Consider the following 20,338-nt stretch of genomic DNA (forward strand, 5'->3'; position numbering starts at 1 on the left):
CATCTCTTGTCTCGGCAAATGCCTTCTGAATCAATCACAGTGACCACCTACTCTAAAATTATTGCTCTATTCATTCTATCCCATATACCTTGAAATTGAGATCTAAAGGGAAAATAATGAAAGCAAATCAAATGTGATTTCTCCGTCAATTTGTTACCAGAAAAACTGGCATCATTGTAGAAATATTTATTACTCTGCAACAGTTCAGGAAAGGAACAATGGTAAGGATGTGTGTGTGTGTGTGTGTGTGTGTGTGTGTGTATACACACGCACACATGTATTTGTATGTATCTCTGGCAGTCTGGCTGTCTACATACAAATATACGTGTTTATGTGTATATGCTATATAGATGGTTTTTCTCTTTTATCTTGAAGAGAATTCAGCAGAGCTAGTAAACAAGAAAAGTTGGTTGTGTTAGCAGTTCCACAAAATCTAATGCTTTTTTTGCAAAGTTCAAACTAGTAAACTGCCCCCTCATTTCTACCCTACCAGTAGCTAGAACATGAACAGTATACGTAAGTATATATTAAGTATATATATATATATATATATATATATATATATATATATATATATATATATATATATATATATATATAGTGCCTTTGAAGAAAAAAAATTAAAAACCTCTATCTTTTACATTTGACTAATTCTCTTAAAGGAGATTTAACAATAGATGCAGGATAAACCTTAAAATCTATGCTTTCTTTTTTATGTTGTGTTGTTAATATATCTTGTTCACTCAAGGATTTCAGCTAATATGTACACTGCTGTTGTTTGAGTATTTAAACTCTGCTTCTAAATAAACACAGTTTAAGAGGGAAATATGATAAACAAATGGAGGTTTTAGAATTCTCAGCTCTGTATTTCTGCTTAGTCTTCAAAGTTAACGAAGTACCATTCGTTTCCTTTTGGAAGGAGATGATGCATCTGTTGGCCTCACTTAGAATCAATTCCGTTTTTCAAAGGGAGCGTTTTGTTTCATATCCTTTCATAACTTTGGTGTCCTTCATGGTAAGGAGTTAATTAATCTGATGAGAAACAAAATAATCCTCCCATTTCTCCTCTACTAGAAGAGCACAACTTCAATTTAAATTTTCATTCAGAGTTTGTCATAACTAATCTTCTTAGGTCTTACAGTATTATCTTTATTCCTAATGCAGAAGTAAGTTTCTGCATTTCCATGTAAACTTAGAGGTCCTGAAGAACTGCAAATTAAAGAGTTTCCTGTTGAGGGATTGATGTTTTATGCATAGAAATTCTACAAAATATTTCCCTTTAGTGTTAGGGTTAATTGCTCATGATGTTGATATATGGAAAGAAGTGTTGTTTTTCGGGTTTTTTGGATTTTTTTCCTTTTTTACCTCACATTAATTTTCCAGTATATCCCTACCCCTATCCCAGTGAATGCTCCCTTGTAATTAGGAAAATGTTTAAACAAAAAATTTGAAAAACAAGTATATGTGTCTGACAACATATATACAATATCTCTGTGGAAAGGAGGAAAGTGTTCTTCTATGGAACTAACCAATGGTGGTCATTGCAATTAATATAAGTTTACTTCCCTCTTAGCATTGTTTTCATTTATTTATTTTAGTCATTGTATATATTTCTTGCATTACACCAATTCAGATTTCTTGGCTGTTTGTTATGATATGATACTATTCCATGGCATTTGCATGTCACAATTTGTTTAGCCATTCGCCAATTGATGGGCATCTATTATGTTTTGATTGTTCATATTCTAGTGCCTTTCTCTTCGACTTTCTTGGGTTATATTTCCTCATAAGATCATTAGCCTAGAAGTATGACCAATATGCTGATTTTTCTCATACTTTTACAAATTATTTTCCAGAATGGAGTTTGCTTGTCTTCCCATGTCCCTTCCAACAAAGACTTTTTGCTTAGATGAATTTTAAGTTATGGATCATAACTTAAATGTATCCCTATGGGTTCTAATCTTAGTTTTCTACAAATGACAGATGCTTTTGAATTAAATTTGTATAAGAAAAGAGTACTTCAAAATGGTACTGCTGTTAGCAGAATGTAACCTTGGGAATCAGAAACAGATGCTGTCAGCATATTATATAGTATGATTCCATCGGCCTCAGTCTTTTTATATTTTATATTCCCCCTATAACGGTCTCAGTACAAAGATTTCTTGCAAGTTGAGAAGAAGTCTTCATCTTTTTCAAGGAGAGATCTTTTCATTGAACTTATCTCTAGTTTCCTGACATTCAGAAAACAATATCAGTATTTGCCTTTATCTTGATATCTTCTGTTGAGAAGAGCATCCAACAAATATTTATTGGATATCTCAAATGTAAAATGTTATTTTGGACAGTGTAGTGAATATAAAGATCACTTAGGCTGAGCATCCCCTTCTCAACGTTGGCCATTGTCTTTTCTCCAGTTGGGGAATAATATGTGCATGTGTGATGAGGCAAGCAACAAAGAAAGACAATAAACGGTCAATGCAAAATTAATAGTATAGACAGTGTGCTATAGAAATTCAAAGGAAGGCAAAAGAACTTCTGACTTCTGTCTGAGGGTTCTCAGAGGAAATTACCCAAAGAAAATGGCATCTGATCTTAGGATAGAAAGTTGTTTAGGGACTGAATGTATAGAAAAGAATCAGAGACCCGTTGATGATGATGGCTATATAAGGCAATGTGTAAGTAACAAAGCATTTTCCCCCAGCCTGCTAAATATGGTCTGTTAAAAATCATGATTGATATATGTTACTAATATAATTAATTATATGGAATTCTGGAATGATAGTGAGAGACTTTAATACAAATGGTTCTATGAAGAAGGTTTAGTGACACTAGTTGCTCAGAGTGGCAAGGCCTTAAGTTCCTATTCTGGCCTCTACATTAATAGGGATGACCGTGGTACCGTGTTCTGAAAGTGTAGATGTTTACTTCATTGTTGTTTCTACTCATTTTCTTTGATCACCCAAGCAGTAGGTTAGGGCACCGGAAATATTACCAGGAATTCTACACCCCTGTTTTCATTGGTTAGTGCAAGGGAGGCAAGTCTGGCCTCCTCTAGGATTATGTCTGTGTGTGATCAATAGACAATAATCAGATACTTGATGGAGGATTACTGTCTATGCAATGCTAAGCAAGTCATTTATCCTCTTTGGCCTTCAGTTTCCTAATCTGTAATTTAAAAGGTTTGGACCAGAGTATGCCTTAAGTCCCTTCTAGCTCAAACTCTGTGAACCTTTGATCTTATTAAAGTAAAGCATGGCTTACACTATACACATATTACAGTGAATGAATACACATTTATTGAGGTGATACTTTTCTCTTAGCATTTGTGAATAGGTTCTTTCATGTATTACATACAGATTGAAAAAGTCATTAATGTGAGTGAAACCTAGATTCTATAAACTAAATGTAAAATGATTGATTACAATTTTTAAAATTTAACTAAAATCTTGTCTTAAAGCAGAGATGTTCAGATCAATTCTATTTAATCGATAGCATTTTCAATATAACATATTCATTTATGAAATAGTAGAGTCTGGCTGGTACTATGGACTGTTCATACTCCAGTATCCTTCACCTAGAAAAATAATGAAGTAATATAATTGGGGCAGAGAAATGTTTGACTTATGAAGATTATACAGATTTTTTTTTTTTGGCAGATGTTATTAGAAGTTATTTTATTTATTTATTTATTTATTTTAGTGAGGCAATTGGGGTTAAGTGACTTGCCCAGGGTCACACAGCTAGTTAAGTATTAAGTGTCTGAGGCTGGATTTGAACTCAGGTACTCCTGACTCCAGGGCCGGTGCTCTATCCACTGTGCCATCTAGCTGCCCGGAAGTTAAAATTTAGTTTAGATTTTTTGTGGAACTGTCCCCTTTTCCTCAAAGACTTGAGAAAGCTTCATAAAGAACCAGATGAGCCAATAATGCATTACGAAATAGGCTTTTGGGACCGCTAGCTGGCGCAGTGGATAAAGTACCAGCCCTGGATTCAGGAAGACCAGAGTTCAAATTCGACTTCAGACACTTTACACTTACTAGCTGTGTGACCCTGGGCAAGTCACTTAACCCCAATTGCCTCACAAAAAAAAAAGAAAAGAAATAGGCTTTTATCATAATGTTTTGATACCTGTGAGAGAGAGAGAGAGAGAGAGAGAGATGCAACAAGGTCTCAGTTTCCAGAGGGGTCAACCACCAGAACCTTGGATATACCAAGACTCCGCATATTCTCTACCATTCTTCTTCTTCTTCCATGTGAGGGATGGCTTAAGCCTTTACATCGTCCACAACAGGGCAGCTCTCCCTTCATAATGATCATGGTTTTTTAAAAAAATAGGAACCCATATCTTTTCTTTTAACTCATGTCATAAGCAAAGGGAACATGACCAGTGACTAAAAAGTCCAGTTCTTAATTTCTGATGAGCAAGGAATAGTTTTGATAGTTTTACAGTAGTTCCCAATAGAAGGTATTTCCCAAAGGGTATGACTTGCAAAGAGTTTACACCAAATTCTTGAAGGCACAAAAGTATGAAAAAAGTAATGAAGAGTCATTGCTGTTTGGTAATATCTGTGACATTCTGTCACCTGAGGATTCATAATATGTCAAAATCTAGTGCTTATCACTCTAACATTAAAACTAATGCTGGTGGGCCCAAGGACTTAGGACACTACGCCTACGTTTTCTAACTAAGGGGCCTTCCTGAGCTGGACATTGGACTGGAGGAATCCTGGCCTCTGATAATAACTGGCCTAGGTTCACTTCTAATTTTCCCCAGTCATTGCTTTAAAACTGGGAACAAACTATTTAATACTTATATTTTGTCTCATGTCTAGAACCTCCCCTTAGTGTGGTAGTAAAAAGGAATACAGCGTTTCATATGAACCCGGTATGGGACAGGTATTAATTTTCTACATAAAATAAGCCCCCCCCCCAAACAAAACAAAACAAAACCCTGCACGTTTAAAGCAGGATTCTGTAATTTATAACTTGTGTTACTTTCTGCTGGGAAGCTGATGCTTAATCCTCTTCTAAATGTGAAGCACTTTGCAGGATGTGCTGATGAGTCATTTTACATTTCACCTCACCTCTGCTTTGCTTTTCTAAATTAAGCATTTGTTGCCAACACGCTAAGAAACACAATTTTCTAAAAAAGAAGAAACAACAGAGGAAGTCAGTGAATGTATAGTTTCTATTAGACCCAGTGTCTGAATTCAATTTGGCTTATCCTGGTTTATTTTAAGCTTTACTCATATGGTCTACTGCTTATTTTCAAGGATTTTACGAAATTGAACAAATCCAGAAAATAAGGAATGGGCAAAACAACAATTAGAATTTGTTAGATGATAGATGATCAAATAATCCAATGTGAATGCACATAACTAATAAAAAAATGTTTGTGCTTGTAGAAGACTCTATGGTTCCTAAGCCATCTTGCTTATTTTCTCACTTAATCCTTAAAGGACCCTTTGAGATAAAACAAAAAGTGTTCTCCCCATTTTCAAGATGAGGAAATAGTCCCACAGAAAAGATATAACTTGCCATAAGCCCCCTAATTAATAGTTAGAGCTATAATTTGAGCCCAGGGTTTGGGGTTCTAAATCCAATGATGTGTTTGTGTTTGTCTTTTTATTTTATTTTATTTTTTTTAGTGAGGCAATTGGGGTTAAGTGACTTGCCCAGAGTCACACAGCTAGTAAGTGTTAAGTGTCTGAGGCTGGATTTGGACTCAGGTACTCCTGACTCCAGGGCTGGTGCTCTATCCACTGCACCACCTAGCTGCCCCTGTGTTTGTCTTTTAATGATACAGATCAAAGTCCATCTAAGTAAGTGATGATAATTATTAAATTCTCTGCTCCATTTTTCTCAGTTGATTGTACCAATTCTACTTTTAACTTGTTTGTTACTTGGCCACTAATTTTAATTTGAAAAACATTTCTCTTTCTGTAAATTATTAAACAAAGGAATTCTATTTTTGCAATAATTAAACTCTAAAATATTTAAAAACTTGTCTAGTTAACAATATCAATTATCAAAAAGGCAGAAATTCACAGACATTTCTGGGGCTATTTTAAAAGTTATTGGTTGAACATATTGCATAATGTATCTAATTTGGGAAAAAGTGATCTCTGCTCATTAATTAATGAAAACTATCAGGGTTTGCTAATTACCATTTTTGTTTCATGACAGGATCAGTGAAGAGATTACAAATTGTTACTCTTGAGTCTCATTTCCAGGTGGCCACTCCACTTTGACATTTGAATTGTGAAGAGTTCTTTAATTTTTCTTTTACTCTATTACAGCCTTAGCTTGCTTATAGTTATTTCTTTTTTCACCCTCTACAATCGTAAAAAAAAAAAAACTGCTAGAAAATTCTCAAGCTCCCTTCTTCTATCTTCCAAGATTTATGAACTTGATGTCTGTGGAACCGAAACAACCATGCAGTTCATAAGGTTTAGCTGTTTTTGTTGTAGCAAATATTGGAGGGAAGCATGATTCTCAGAAAAGTAGACCATTTTCGATTCAGGTACAGAAGAGAAGGAGATTGTTTTCCTTTATAAAATCTTTCCTGGTATGCCAACATCTCATTCAGTCCTCTCATGGAATGTGGTGACCACATTGGGAAGATAGATTTAACTTGTTTCCTCAAATTGTTTTAAGCCTATTATTTTTTGGTGCATTTTCAAGAAATATGATGGCATAGAAAGTAGGCTGCCAGGTATTATTTGGAGTATCACAACAGGAATTAGAGAAAAGGATATAGGAAAGAATTAAAAATTCTTAGTGTCAACTGAATAATTTTGTGTTTCAATCCCCTTACATTAATGCTTTGCTCTTCTGAGATCTTGTAATGAGCTTATATTTTTAGGTTGGCTCAAATATTTCCTGTTTTTCATTTAGGAAGGAGAATACTTCAGCCAATAAAATTTAGAAAGTATGTGTTAATGTTAAATATAGTTAAAATAAATACTAATATTAATAAAATGTAGAATCTCAGATTTGCAAGTGACCATAAAGGTTGCATAGTGACCAGAGACCCCCCAGAAATGGGGATCTCACAATTATGTAACAGTTCAACCCATTATGCTTTTAAACAGCTCTAATCCTTAAGAAAGTTTCCATTAAAGGAAACTGAATTTTAGTTCTCTTCAAATTTATTAAGAAAGACAAGCCTAAAATCTATTTTATCGGCCTTCTCAGTTTCAAACCTAACATCTCTGTTCTTGAAGTTGATCCTCTTATGATAGTTTTGACCAGGCTATCATCCAGTTGTACTGTGGCTTGTTGATGTACTATTCAAAGTGCACATCGTAGAACTGAGTATTATAAATGTAATGTAACCTTGCTGAGTCATCCCAGGCAGGATAGCCATCATATCAATCCACACTCAGCTTTCTTGCTACCATGTCTTAGTGTATACTCATTTTCAGCTTAGAGAGTCCAGTAAGATGCCCAGATGTTTTCCACATTAACTATTGTTTAGCAATATCTTCCCCATCCTTTACTTGGTACTGTTATGTGTTTTAAATATTAAATAATGGGATTGTTCTATTCCAATGCCTATTGATGAGTATTCATAAAAATATATGTTGCTAAGTATATTAGTATATAAGATAGAGGTACTTTATACTGTTAAAGGAAATGGTATAGAGAACGGTATTGGAATAAATGAGGGGAAGGAAGGGAGGGAAGAAATGAAGGAAGGAAAGAAGGAAGGAAGGAAAATTAGGATAATTAGGATGTATTTATAAAGGTTAGCGGCTTTGCAGACCACCTAGACTATTTTAGGCTATGACTATATGTTCATATACTTAAAATCAATAAAATGTTTACTATTTGGTTTGATAAATAATACGTACCAAAAGTTTTTGGAGACACCCAGGAACCTTTCTTTGAGGAATTGCCTCACTTACTAAATGTCTATTTTATTTATACGTTTAATCGTAAGGGGGTATCTGGTTCCCTACTGTTCCATTTGAGTCAGCTATATCTACTTACCCTTTTTTGTCCTTTTTTTGATGTATTTATGATGAATTGAAACTAAAACATTAGGTGTGAGCATTAGCTATCCCTGTCATCTCTTAGCTTTTCACCTGAAAATTAATTTCAGGACCTCAGATTAACAGGGATTCATCATATGAATAAGCTTTCTCTGATAGAGTGCCAAAGTAATATATGTATAGAAAAAGATATCAAATTTAAAATGCTCTATATTGAATGCATTTTCATTAAGTTTTTTGTCAACTTTATAGAGAGGAGTGCAATGGAAAGTGTAAAAGAAGGAGTCTTGAAATTCAAGGAAGAACCTTCTAAAATACTGTCTGGAAATAAATTTCAAGATCGGTACTTTGTTTTGCGAGAAGGCTATCTCTTTCTTTACAAGGATATAAAGGTATTTTAGATGCATGAAATAATGATGAATTTGTATTGTATTATTATATATGAATTTAATGTATATATGCATATATTGAATGTTTTATTAAGTACCTAATATAGGATATTACAATACAGTCAAATTACATAGTTACTGAATCCACATTAATCAACTTCAATAAATGACAACTGAACTAAATTTTTTTAAAGGAAAAAAAACACACCTGATAATAATTGGAGATCTCAGCACATTATTACCAGAATATGACAAATCAAAAAAAAGTTGTAGACAAGTGAAAAAAGTTAGATATACATTTTTATTTAAGGACTCATAAATATTTTTACAAAGTGATCACCCTCTAAAGAACTAAGAAATTCAGAAAGGTAAAAACTGTAAATATTATTTTTATTTACCACACTGTTGTTAAAAATAGCAATCAAGGGAGTGTAGACAACTAGATGGCTAAGTAAATAGATGGCCAGTCGAACTCTAGAAGACTCATCTTTCTGAGTTAAAATCTGGCCTCAGACATTTACTAGCTATGTGACCCTGGGCAAGTCACTTAACTCTGTTCACCTCAGTTCTTCATCTGTAAAATGAACTGGAGAAGCAAATAGTAAACCGTTCCAGTAACTGCCAAGAAAACCCCAAACGGGGACATGAAGAGTTGGGCATAACTGAAAAAGGACTAAACAATCAAGGGAATAGTAAGTAATAAGGGAAATATGACTAAAGGTTATATGCATGTAATGAAATGTTACTGATTGTTGAAAAGTTGCAATAGAAAGAAATATGGGAAGGCTTAAAATAAGTGATACAGAGTGATGAAAGCAGAGCCAAAAGAACAATATTTGCTGAAATTATGTAAATAAATACAACAACAATAGCAACACAGAAAAATATACAGAAAATAGATTCAAAAGTTTTCTTGGACACAAAACGAGCTAATTTTTTTAAAGTTCAGAACACATTTTAAAGTAATACATAAATAATAGAATGGTTATGTCTACAAACATTTACAGTTACCTTTTCATTTTATTTCTTTTATATATGTGTATATATGCATATACATATTCATATGTATATAATTATATATATTCATGTACATATGAATATTTGGATTTATCAATGAACCAAAAGAGCTAAGGATAAATAAGATGTGGTCAATGATTTCAATGAGAAATGATAAATAAAATAATTTCTAATAAAGAAGATAAAATAAATACAGTTAACTCATTCATGGTTGGATGTAATTGAAGGTATAAAGTGCAATCAGAGAACTCTATTTTTAGGCTTGAGCTATTTAATGTGATAGAAATGTACTACTTACCATCCCTTTTACAATTCCCATGCTCTGTAGCCTCTCTGTCCTTCTTCATGCCATCTCTACACCTGGAATTTACTACTTCCCCCAAGCCAGTGATTCTCAGAGTATGATCCAGAGACCTTTAGAAGTCTCCATGATCAAAACTGTTTTTACAATAATACTAAGATGTTTTAATTTTCAGTAGAGTAAATATCAGTAGATATAACCCATATAAACAAAAGCTTTTTGGGAGCTCTAATTTTCACAAGTATAAAGGGGTTCTGAAAGAAAAATAAGGTTGATAATTACTACTCCGCATTCTACTGATTACAGGTTTATTAATTTTTTGGAAACAATCCAAATGCTACTTTTTCCATAGTGCTTTCCCTGAGATCCTGCCCAGTTAGAAATGAATGATCTTTTTCTCCTCGAAATTTGCACTTCATTTATGCACTTGTATATTTTCTTTTAATCTTTATTTGTGCACATGCTACATCTCTCTCTACAAAATTGGAAACTCAGTGCAGTCTTGTCTGTTTTTCTATCTCCTCTAGGGCGTAGCAGATTATTAAGTATCACATGCCATATATATTTAATATATGTTTATTGACTTGCATTGAAATGGGAATTCAGAGTAGGGATATAGTTCTAACTTGGGGAAATAAGCAAAAGCTTGATGAAGAAGATGACATTTGAAAATCAGACTTGAAAGAAAAGTAGAATTACGATCAGGACCCAGGAAGTACAGAATTCTAAGAAATCTATAGTAATTTTTAAAATAATAGATAAATTTTTTAATGGGTAAACCTTTACTACTTAAAATAATTTGTATAAAGTCTACTCTGATGCCTGATCATAGTACAATGATGATCTTGGCTACTTGGCAGCTATTTTGCTGTATCATAAGCATTGAATGGCTCTACCAAGATGGAGAAGCTTTGAGTTCAGTTGGTTTGAATTCAGGCGATTGGACACATGTCTACTCTTGAACAAATATAACTAGAGTCCAAACTACTCATTGCTACTTTGGCTGCAGGGTAATGAATTTTTCTGGAAGAACTTCTCTGAGGGACCATTTGTAGATCCTTCACATACTAAAATTTAATTAAATTAAAAAGAATATCTCTATTGAAATATTATTTTTACTGCTTTTATTTCGTTGTTCCCATGTTCATACAGAGCTAACTCATTATAACATGATATACACTGATATTTGTAATACTGAGCAAAATCATCTTGGAAAGCCTATAATACATTTTTTAAATTAGAATGACCTAAGGGTATTAAACAAATTTCTATTAAGAATTAAAAATTGAAATGTATACACTTATGAGACAAAATCAGTATGCTTACAACTTTTAAAAATTCAGGAGAATACATGATACTTATTCTCTCCTAAAACTTGAGCTTTTTCAAAAATAATTATTTTTACCAAATAACTTTATTTCCATGGTTTTCCATTTTTATTTCTCACTTGTGATGTTTTGATTAAAAGGTTCTCAGCCATAAGTTTTGAAGGGATTTCTTAAACAATCACTTATAAATCCCTCAAAAGATTAAAAATAATTATTTTGCTGTGTTTTGGGCAATTGCCTTTAATATGTATTTGTATATGTTTAGAAAATAATTTGCTCAAGAGGTAGTAGAAATTACAGAATGAAAAGTTTATCTAAAATGACTATGTTAATTATGGATAATTTATGAATGCTCATTAAAAACAAATTAGAGTAGTACAGGGAAGAAAATATATTGTGTTATGTGCCATTTTGAATTGGGAAGTGTTAATTAGAGCTAACTTTCATCTTAATTTATCTACAAGGTGAAAAGGTTTCCATGAATATTACCCTTACAGTGCTAATGGTCTGAAAATTGCAGATTGCTTTGTGGTCCTTAAAAGTTGTATGTAATAAAAAAACAACTCTTCTGGTCGCAAGACCAAGTGCATGAAAAGAGTGATTTACTTGGCTTTGTTAGAAACATGTAGATTAGAAGAAATCATGCCTTACAGACTTCATGTCATACTGTTGTGTTGGATCTTTGGATTTGAAGAAATCCTTGTTGAGCCTCCATGAATAGATGAAAAAAGTTATCCATATATAAATGCAAAATTCACTCATTCAACAATCATAAATGTATTTTGATTCATTGATATGAAAGGCTGTCCAGACCAGCTCTCCATCTTTCCATCATTTCTTCCTATTGCTGAGAATGCCCAAGAAACTTTCACCTTTACCCCAGTTGTGGGGGCATTTGAATCCTTCCTTTCCTTTGTATTCCCTTTCTTGTATTTTTCTTATGAACTGTTAAGGATCTTCTCCATCCTCTACTTCTTCAGTTGATATTTTTTAACCTAAGCAAAGAAATTTCTATTGATCTTGATAACGTCCATATTCTTAGTTTAAGTTTATTCATTCTTCAAGCTTGCAGAGCTCTTACTGAATTTTCATTTTGTTATTATTAATCATCCCTACAAGTTTGGATTTTTTTCATAATTTATAAGCACACCTTCTTTGTCTTCATTCAAATTGGTGCTAAAACTGTTAGTTTTTTTTGAGTGCCATGTCATTGTCAATTCATTGAGCTTACTATTTGAAATAAAATATTGAAGGGGAAGTCCAGAGTCCTGGGCCACTCAGACTTTCAGCCAGGATCGTATGTCTCAAATGCACATATTTTATAGCTGATGATATCAAGACTTTTATTTAAAGAGATTTTTTTTTTTAAGTGAGGCAATTGGGGTTAAGTGACTTGCCCAGGGTCACACAGCTAGTAAGTGTTAAGTGTCTGAGGCCGGATTTGAACTCAGGTACTCCTGACTCCAAGGCCTGTGCTCTATCCATTGCGCCACCTAGCTGCCCCAAGAGATTTCTTTAAAGTCTTTAGATATAGTTGCTCAAGCAGCTATGAAGTATTATTATTTAGTTATCTCTTCATCTTATCTTGTGTCTACATCATTAGAGACTTTGTTAAATGCTTACAACTCTCCCCTCCCTCCCTGCAAAAAAGAAAAAAGAAAGAAAGAAAAAAGAGATGTGCTATCTCTATGACAAATGGCAGTTTTTAGTAGAAGATAGAAATCTGGACCCAGAATCAGCAAAGCTCATATCTCTCCTCTAAAACATATTGGCTTTGTGCCTCTGAACAAGTCACTTAGCCTCTGAATGAACCCACTGCATTGGTAAAGACTCAATTCAGTCTTCCTACACCTGTGAATTCACCAGTTCAGAACAACCCCAACAGAAATAGACTCCCCATCCCCTCATCTAGTAATCTTTTCAAATAAAGAAAGTTGATTCATGATGGCGCTTAAGATAAGTGCCTACGAAAAAGTATCCATTCTAGAATTTTGGCAGGTATCAGTGTCAAACTAGTCAGTGTAGTTTTTAGAATTTGAATTTTTTTCTTTTTTGAAATTCAGGATATGGATCCATTCATTTCAAATCAAAGAGCATTTTTCAAGCATCATTTTATAAAAGGTGCTCCCTGGGGGCTTATGTTCTCCTCAGGAGAACAAAGCATCTCCAAATTAAAAATAATTTTAAAAGAGAGAATAATGTAGAGGAATAGGGGAGAAAATTTCAAAAGGTGGTAGTATTTGAGTTGAGAATATACTACGCATTAGAAGGGAGAAGGGAGTGCATTCTAGGCATGAGGTAAAGTTTGTGTAAGGTCCCAAAAGTGGGAGATGGAATGCTTTGTTTGGAGAATATCACAGCTTCAGCTAGACTCTATATGAAGGAAACTAACATGAAGTCCATCTGAAAATGTAGTCTGGGGCCAGATTGTGAAGAAAGGCCAAGCTGAGAAGTTTCTAATTTATCCTTGAGGTAATAGGGAGCCACTTGTAGCTTTTTTTGAGCAGGGAAGTGACACAGGTGTTTAAGATTAGTTTGGCATCTTTATATGGATTGTGCATTGTGGAAGGGGAGATTGAATTCCAAGAATTCACAATGTACCAGGTGAAAGTTAATGAGGACCTGAACTAGATAATGGTCATGGAGTAGAGTGATGGGATAGATATGAGTTGCAGAGATAGAAGTGTCAAGACTTGGCAATTAATTGAATATGGGAAGTGAGAGAAAAGAGAGTCAAGGATGACTTCAATGTTGTGATGTGGATGTCTCTACAAATGTCATACACCTCAGAAGTAGAGAAATTTGGAGAAGAGAGGTTTAGAGACAAGTACCCAGTGTTGGAGACAGTTACAGGAATGTGTGTTTTCTGGAGGAACTCGAGTTTCCATGGATACAAAACGTTGGAAAGAATAGGATAAGAAGACGTCCAAGATGATGGGTAGTTTGTTAGCAATAGAATAGAAGTTGTAGGGGGCATGAAGAAAAAGGAGTGCCAAGAAGAGTGGGGAGGAGGAAGGTCAGAGTTGTGGTAGATTTAGAAAAGAGAGAGGCAAAGGTTTTGTCACCTCTAAATATCCTGTGTCTCAGAAGCACAGGAGTGAAAGGAGAAAATTATATCCCAGAATGCTAGGTTTAGAGCCGAACACCCTTTTGTGACCATCTAGCACAGCTGCCTCATTTTAGAGATGAAGAGAACGAGGCCCAAAGATGTGGTGATTTGCACAAATAGTTTGCCAACCCTAGAAAAAGTAAAGTATCATTTCACTGGAGCCCTCACCATCAAGGGTCCTGTAATAACAGAGGGTACCATTGATTTCTTCTCTTACTATACACCAAAGGAGAACAGAGATTTGATTAGGCATATTTGTCAGTAAGCACCTAGTGAGCAGGGTCACCAGAAGCCTTACTGAACCTACATTTAGTGACTCTTCTTTGCCTAGGGATGATGCTGTCAAAAGAGGTGCTACCTGAATATGCTATGTGTATTTGGCTTCTGATTGAACCTGATATGTGAGCATTCCTTCTGGATGAGGTTCTACTGGTCCCTAAGACCTTTATCCTGGCTGGGGTCCTGGTGACTATGGATTTGAAATCTGGAAGTTCAATGATTATAGAAGATTGGTTGGTTATTGTTTTTCTTATATGGTTTGAGGAATTGTAGTAATGTATAAGTAGTCTCCATCTTCAAAACCTTAGGGTGTTCTCATAATAATAACTAACATTCATATAAAATGCTACGGTTTGCAAATGGGAAGCTAGATGGCACAGTGAATAGAGTGCCGGGCCTAAAGTCAGAAGACCTGAGTTCAAATCCAGCCTTAGACACTTAGTAGTTATGTGACCCTGGGCAAGTCACTGAATTCTGTTTGCCTCAGTGTCCTCACCTGTAAAATGAACTGGAGAAGGAAATGGCAAACAACTTCAGTATCTCTGCCAAGAAAACCCCAAATGGGCTCACAAATAGTTGGCTGAAATGACTGAACATGGTTTCTAAAGCATTTTACATATAGGTTTCTGGCCTACTCAGTTGACTTTAAGTGGTATGGGATGGATAGAACTTTGTACTTGAACTTGGGAGAATTGGGCTTGATTCCTTACTTGGAAACTTAGCTGTATGAACATGGACAAGGCCTTCACCTTTCTGAGTTTCAGGTTCCTTGTTTGTAGAATGTGAATCACTTTTCCCATGGCTGTCATCAGGCTTAAAGCCCAATATTAATATAAATTTCTTTTTTTAAGAAGCAGGGTGGCACAGTGCTTAGAGTGCTGGATCTGGAATCTGGAAGAAATGACATCAGATCCTCCCTTAACTGCTTATTGACCCAGGGCAAGTTACTTAAGCCCCATCTTTCCTCTTCAGGCTCTTCATCTGTAAAATGAGGAAGATAATACCACCTACATCCCAGGGTTGTTGTAGGGGTAAAATGAAATGATATTTGTAAAGCACCTTGGTAAACCTTAAAGTGCCATATAAATCCCAACTATTAGCATAGTTACCAGCATTTAAAATTCTAAAAATGAAAACTAATTTCAATCTTTAACCTAAACAAAAATGTGAACAGGAAGGTTAATTTTAAGGGAGTAATTAAACTTAGGTCTTACAAAGACAAATTTATTTTCTTCTCTTAGGCATATATGCAAAAGTCAGTTATATTTAAGCAAGAAGTAATTCTTAAAATGATTCATTCCTTTTCCCTTCCTCTTCATATATAGGTGCACATGCATCTGTAGCTGTACATTTGTGAGTTTATAAATAAAGTAGCTGAATCATTGTGAATTGTCTTCATTGACTTAGTAGCTTTAGCAACATGGATATAGGAAATTTTGAAAAAATTAAACTAAATATAAAAAACTTATAAGTGAAAACATAGAGATTAGAAAAATTTTGAACATAAAAAGTTAATTGACAAAAATTGTTTCTTTGTAACTAATATATTTTATATCTATTTACAGAGTAGCAAAGCGGATAAAATGCTTCCTCTCCATTCACTGAAGTTTTACCTTGGTGTGAAAAAGAAAATGAAAACTCCAACAAGGTAAAAATTACAGTTTGAGAAATTTCATGAAAAAAGGCAAACTTACATTAAATGCTTTTAAGATTCATTGAGATTACATTAGTTAAGATTTGTTTTAAAATTAGTTGAGTTTTGATGTAACCAAATTCTTTATTATGTTAATTATGTGTGTACAACATTAGGTTGCATTATCAGAGCATTTAAGTTTATTTCCCCTTTGTTCCCTTCTAAAAAGCTGTTTCTCTTTTTAGTCATATTGCATATATATGCTTTTAACTATGTGTCTTTATGTCATTTGGTACAGTTGGGGGCTGACAGCATATTCAGAGAAACATCACTGGTAAGTAAGCTTTAGAATTAATTTTTAGATTTTTACTTTTAAACCATATATATAGGTCCAAAAACGATGGATTCAACAATGGAATAGTCTTTTTTTTTTTCCTTTTTTTTTAGAAGACAGGCAAAGAACTCACTGAAATGTGGAATTTCATCATTCTTTGAATAAAGCTAAAATTTTTCCCTGACAATTTCAGTTCAATGATGGAAAAATAGATTTGTGATTAAGTTGTTACCAAGCTTCTTTTTATTGGTATTTGCTTTATTTCCACTTGGCCCAAGAGTCTTGTGAACTAGAAGTGAGTCGTGGTGGAATATATCTGACAGCTGGCACCAGCATGGAGTTTTCCTTGAAAAAAAAATGATGCCTATTTATTTAATGTACAGAATTAAAATATACATGGATTAATTTGGAGGTAATTTTAGCTTGAAGAGATGCACACAAAGTTAAATAAAATGGAAAGATTAATGTAATATTTAACTGGGAAAATAGAAAACCTAACATAATACAGTCATGTAAAGAAATGGGTAGGGCCAAGCACAAACTCATACATAAGCACACATATGTGCACAAACATACATACATACACACACACAGTCACAAAGGAAAGAGGCCAGAGAGTAGAACTTTGAGCCATCTTTGAGATAGCAATGTGGTATAGTGGCTAGAGTACTGAGTCTGCAATTAGAAAGACCTGAGTTCAAATGAAGCCTTAATGAACAGGATTATTTTTGTTTTATCTGCCATGGAATCTTAAATTATTTTGATGGATGAGTAGAAGATAACCTTTTTGTAAAAGAGTCCATGAAGTAGAATTTATCTACTGAACAACTACTACTACTATTACTACTACTACTAACCACCTCCACCACCACCACCACCACCATTTTTTTGGTAATCAACAAACAATAAGCATAATGGAATCTTTTACTCTCTACATCTTTGAATCAATTATGAAATGGTCAAACAATGGTGGTGAAAAAAGTAGGTGAAAACCTACTTGTACTCTACTAATAACCTAGTTGAGGATTCCTCTGATAGATAGATGATCTTCATAAATATTTTATATATACTAGATAAAAGAGCAGGCATATAAGTTAATAGTTATTAATGTTCTTTTGGTAGCCCTTTGTGGTATTAACGAGGTATTTATCTTGCCTTTAGTATCTTTCTTCCCTTCAGATACCTAGCACATTGGTCCCCCAGGGCCTCACAGTTGCATTGTCTTCAACAAAAATCTTGTCTTCCTTATATACTTGGTTGAGCCAAGGGCCACTAATCAGATTAGTGCCATTTCTCCCTTTTCTATAAGTATATTTAGTGGTTGGAGATTAGGATCTACTCACAAATGTTGGTCTACAAATTATTTCAGCCCAGAATTCAAAGAGAAATCCCTCTATTATGCGTTCAATTCAGAATTCTGACCCCAAAAGCATTTTATTAAGCACTTAATGTGTTCCAAACATTATGCTAGATGCTGGAGAAGACAACAGAGTTTAAATAAAGTGACAGCACTGATCTGAAGCTTATGGTGTAGTAGAAGACATAAACACAAATAACTACATTATTATTACATAGTGAGTGCATTAGAGAGGTGACAATAAAATGCTAAATAGAGTCAAGGAGTTAGGTTATGATGAGAGACTACAAAGGTAGGGTGGAGATGGGCATCAAAGACACCTTTTAGGAAATACTGTTTGAATTAGGTTTGCTTGTTTTTTATATATATATATATATATATATATATATATATATATATATATATATATATATATATATATATATATATATATATATACACATATATGTATGTGTATATGTATATATATGTATGTATATGTGTATGTGTATATATATATATATATATACACACATTTGTAGATGTATTGTTTGTCCTTCATTTCTAAAGAGGACCAATGACAAGCAACAATTTTTAGATGTATATATACATATAGAAATATATACCCAAATACATACCTACACATGTGTATATACAGGTGTATATGTGTGTAGAAATTCAGATAGACATTTTAGGTACATGAAATACAGTGACCATGGGCATGAAGATGTCTTAAATATCTTGAAGGAGGGCAGCTAGGTGGTACAGTGGATAAAGCACCCACCTGGATTCAGGAGGACCTGAGTTCAAATTTGACTTCAGACACTTGACACTTACTAGCTGTGTGACCCTGGGCAAGTCACTTAACCATCATTGCTCTGAAAGAAAAAAATATATATCTTGAAGGAAATTGGAATGGTATTCTGTAGAAAAAAGGGAGCCACTGAAGATTTTTGAGCAGAACAGTGGCATAACAAGATAAAGAAATATTAGTGTAGCGATAGGTAGAACTGAAGGATACACTTAGGTATGGAGGAAGAGTAGAGGCAGGAAAATCAATTTAGAGATTATCTGCGGTTTTCTATGCATGCAATAACAAGGGCTTTTGGTTACAGTAAAAATAGGAAGGAGATAAATGAAAAGGATATTGTAGAAATATCACCAAGAGAACTTGATGATCGATTGGATCTGAAAGAAAGACAAGAGAAGAAGAAATTCAAAGATAATTGAACATGGGAAGTTGGAAGGAGGCTTGTGGTACATATTGGAATCATGATGTTCCTGATCTTTGTGCCTGACATTTTTGATATGGAACTATAGCAATAGTAAGGCTGCCCCAGATGAATTCATAACCTTTAAAAGTTGTTAGACCTGCTATAGCTGGGAAAAATCTGTGGCTAAGAATACACATGTGTCTTATTTTTCATATTCCTCAGTAATGCGGATGAAGATTTTCAGTATTTTAACTTAGTAATTTTATATATATATATATATATATATATATATATATATATATATATATATATATATATGTTACTGCTTAAGATATGCATACTTGAATGGATATAAATGTATTTTATTTTCCTTGGGCTCAGAGGATCTGAAAATTTTTGTTCAACTTGATGTCATTTTCATACATTCACATGATTTCTCTCTGCCTTATAAAAAGGACTCCCTTCCTTATTGAAGTGGTTAGCAAAATGTCTTCTTACCTTGCCTTCTAAGGCTAAGCAAGTTTTATTTTCACTAAGACTTTAAAGTCATAAACTTTTTAAATGATATACATTTAACAGAAACCTGAAATAGCCTCTACTTTAATATTCAACTTCTGATTACATTAAATCATAAATCAGGAGAATCTCAAGGAGGTTTTGGAATGTGAGCGCAGTAATCACCCACATTGTAGGTGACTATTATAAGTACACAGTTTGTTCATGTATTATGCATTTTAATGCCCCTGTTTTTCAGGTATATGTGTTGTGATGGTCCACAAACACAGATGGAATGGTTGACCAGTGTTTTTCTTGCCCAGGTATGATATAACATGTATTTAGTGTATATTTATTGAATTGATCTTTTTAATTTTTTTGAAACTGAGGAAAAAAAAGATTTTCAGAAAAGGTTCCGTTTAGAAAGCCTGGATTAAAGCTGACACTCATGCACTTGTGTATAGGTTTTTATTTTTCACATTCATTCGTTGATTATTAAAAAGTATGAAAGTCATAAAGTGTCTGGATGCAAGTAAGTGTGCATAACAATGAGTACCTCCATCAAGAGGGATGAGTAAAGGAGTGTCTTAATCTTAAAACATCAGTCTGGGGGATTTCTTAACTCTTCTTTCTTTCAACTTGCATGTAATTTAATATCTCAGAAAATAAAAGTATTTGCTAATAAAAACATTAAGTATATTAATATAATGAAGACTGTAGACATTGCCTTTTTATTAATAGTCAGGGCGAAGCCAACTCTTGTTTGGAACTTGACTCTGGCAAACTAACCAGAAAAAAGAGAAATGAGCTAAGAGTCCACTAGGACTTGGCTGGATACTGAAGTTTTTAATATGTGCAGAAGGTCACAGAGGGAGCAAAATGCCATGTTTATTTATTCCCTAAATA

At 33.9% G+C, this 20,338-nt stretch overlaps 1 protein-coding gene across 1 annotated transcript in view; it reads left to right on the forward strand.

Annotated features, from left to right (window-relative positions):
• ARAP2 (ArfGAP with RhoGAP domain, ankyrin repeat and PH domain 2) overlaps positions 1–20,338 on the forward strand; it is a 234,808-nt gene that overhangs the window by 199,812 nt on the left and 14,658 nt on the right. The window contains 4 exon segments of the mRNA XM_043971650.1: positions 8,250–8,389; positions 15,986–16,068; positions 16,352–16,387; positions 19,692–19,755. Of these exon segments, the coding sequence (XP_043827585.1) occupies positions 8,250–8,389; positions 15,986–16,068; positions 16,352–16,387; positions 19,692–19,755 (323 nt within the window).

Source organism: Dromiciops gliroides, chromosome 6 (genome assembly GCF_019393635.1).
Source record: "Dromiciops gliroides isolate mDroGli1 chromosome 6, mDroGli1.pri, whole genome shotgun sequence".
NCBI classification, from domain to species: domain Eukaryota; kingdom Metazoa; phylum Chordata; class Mammalia; order Microbiotheria; family Microbiotheriidae; genus Dromiciops; species Dromiciops gliroides.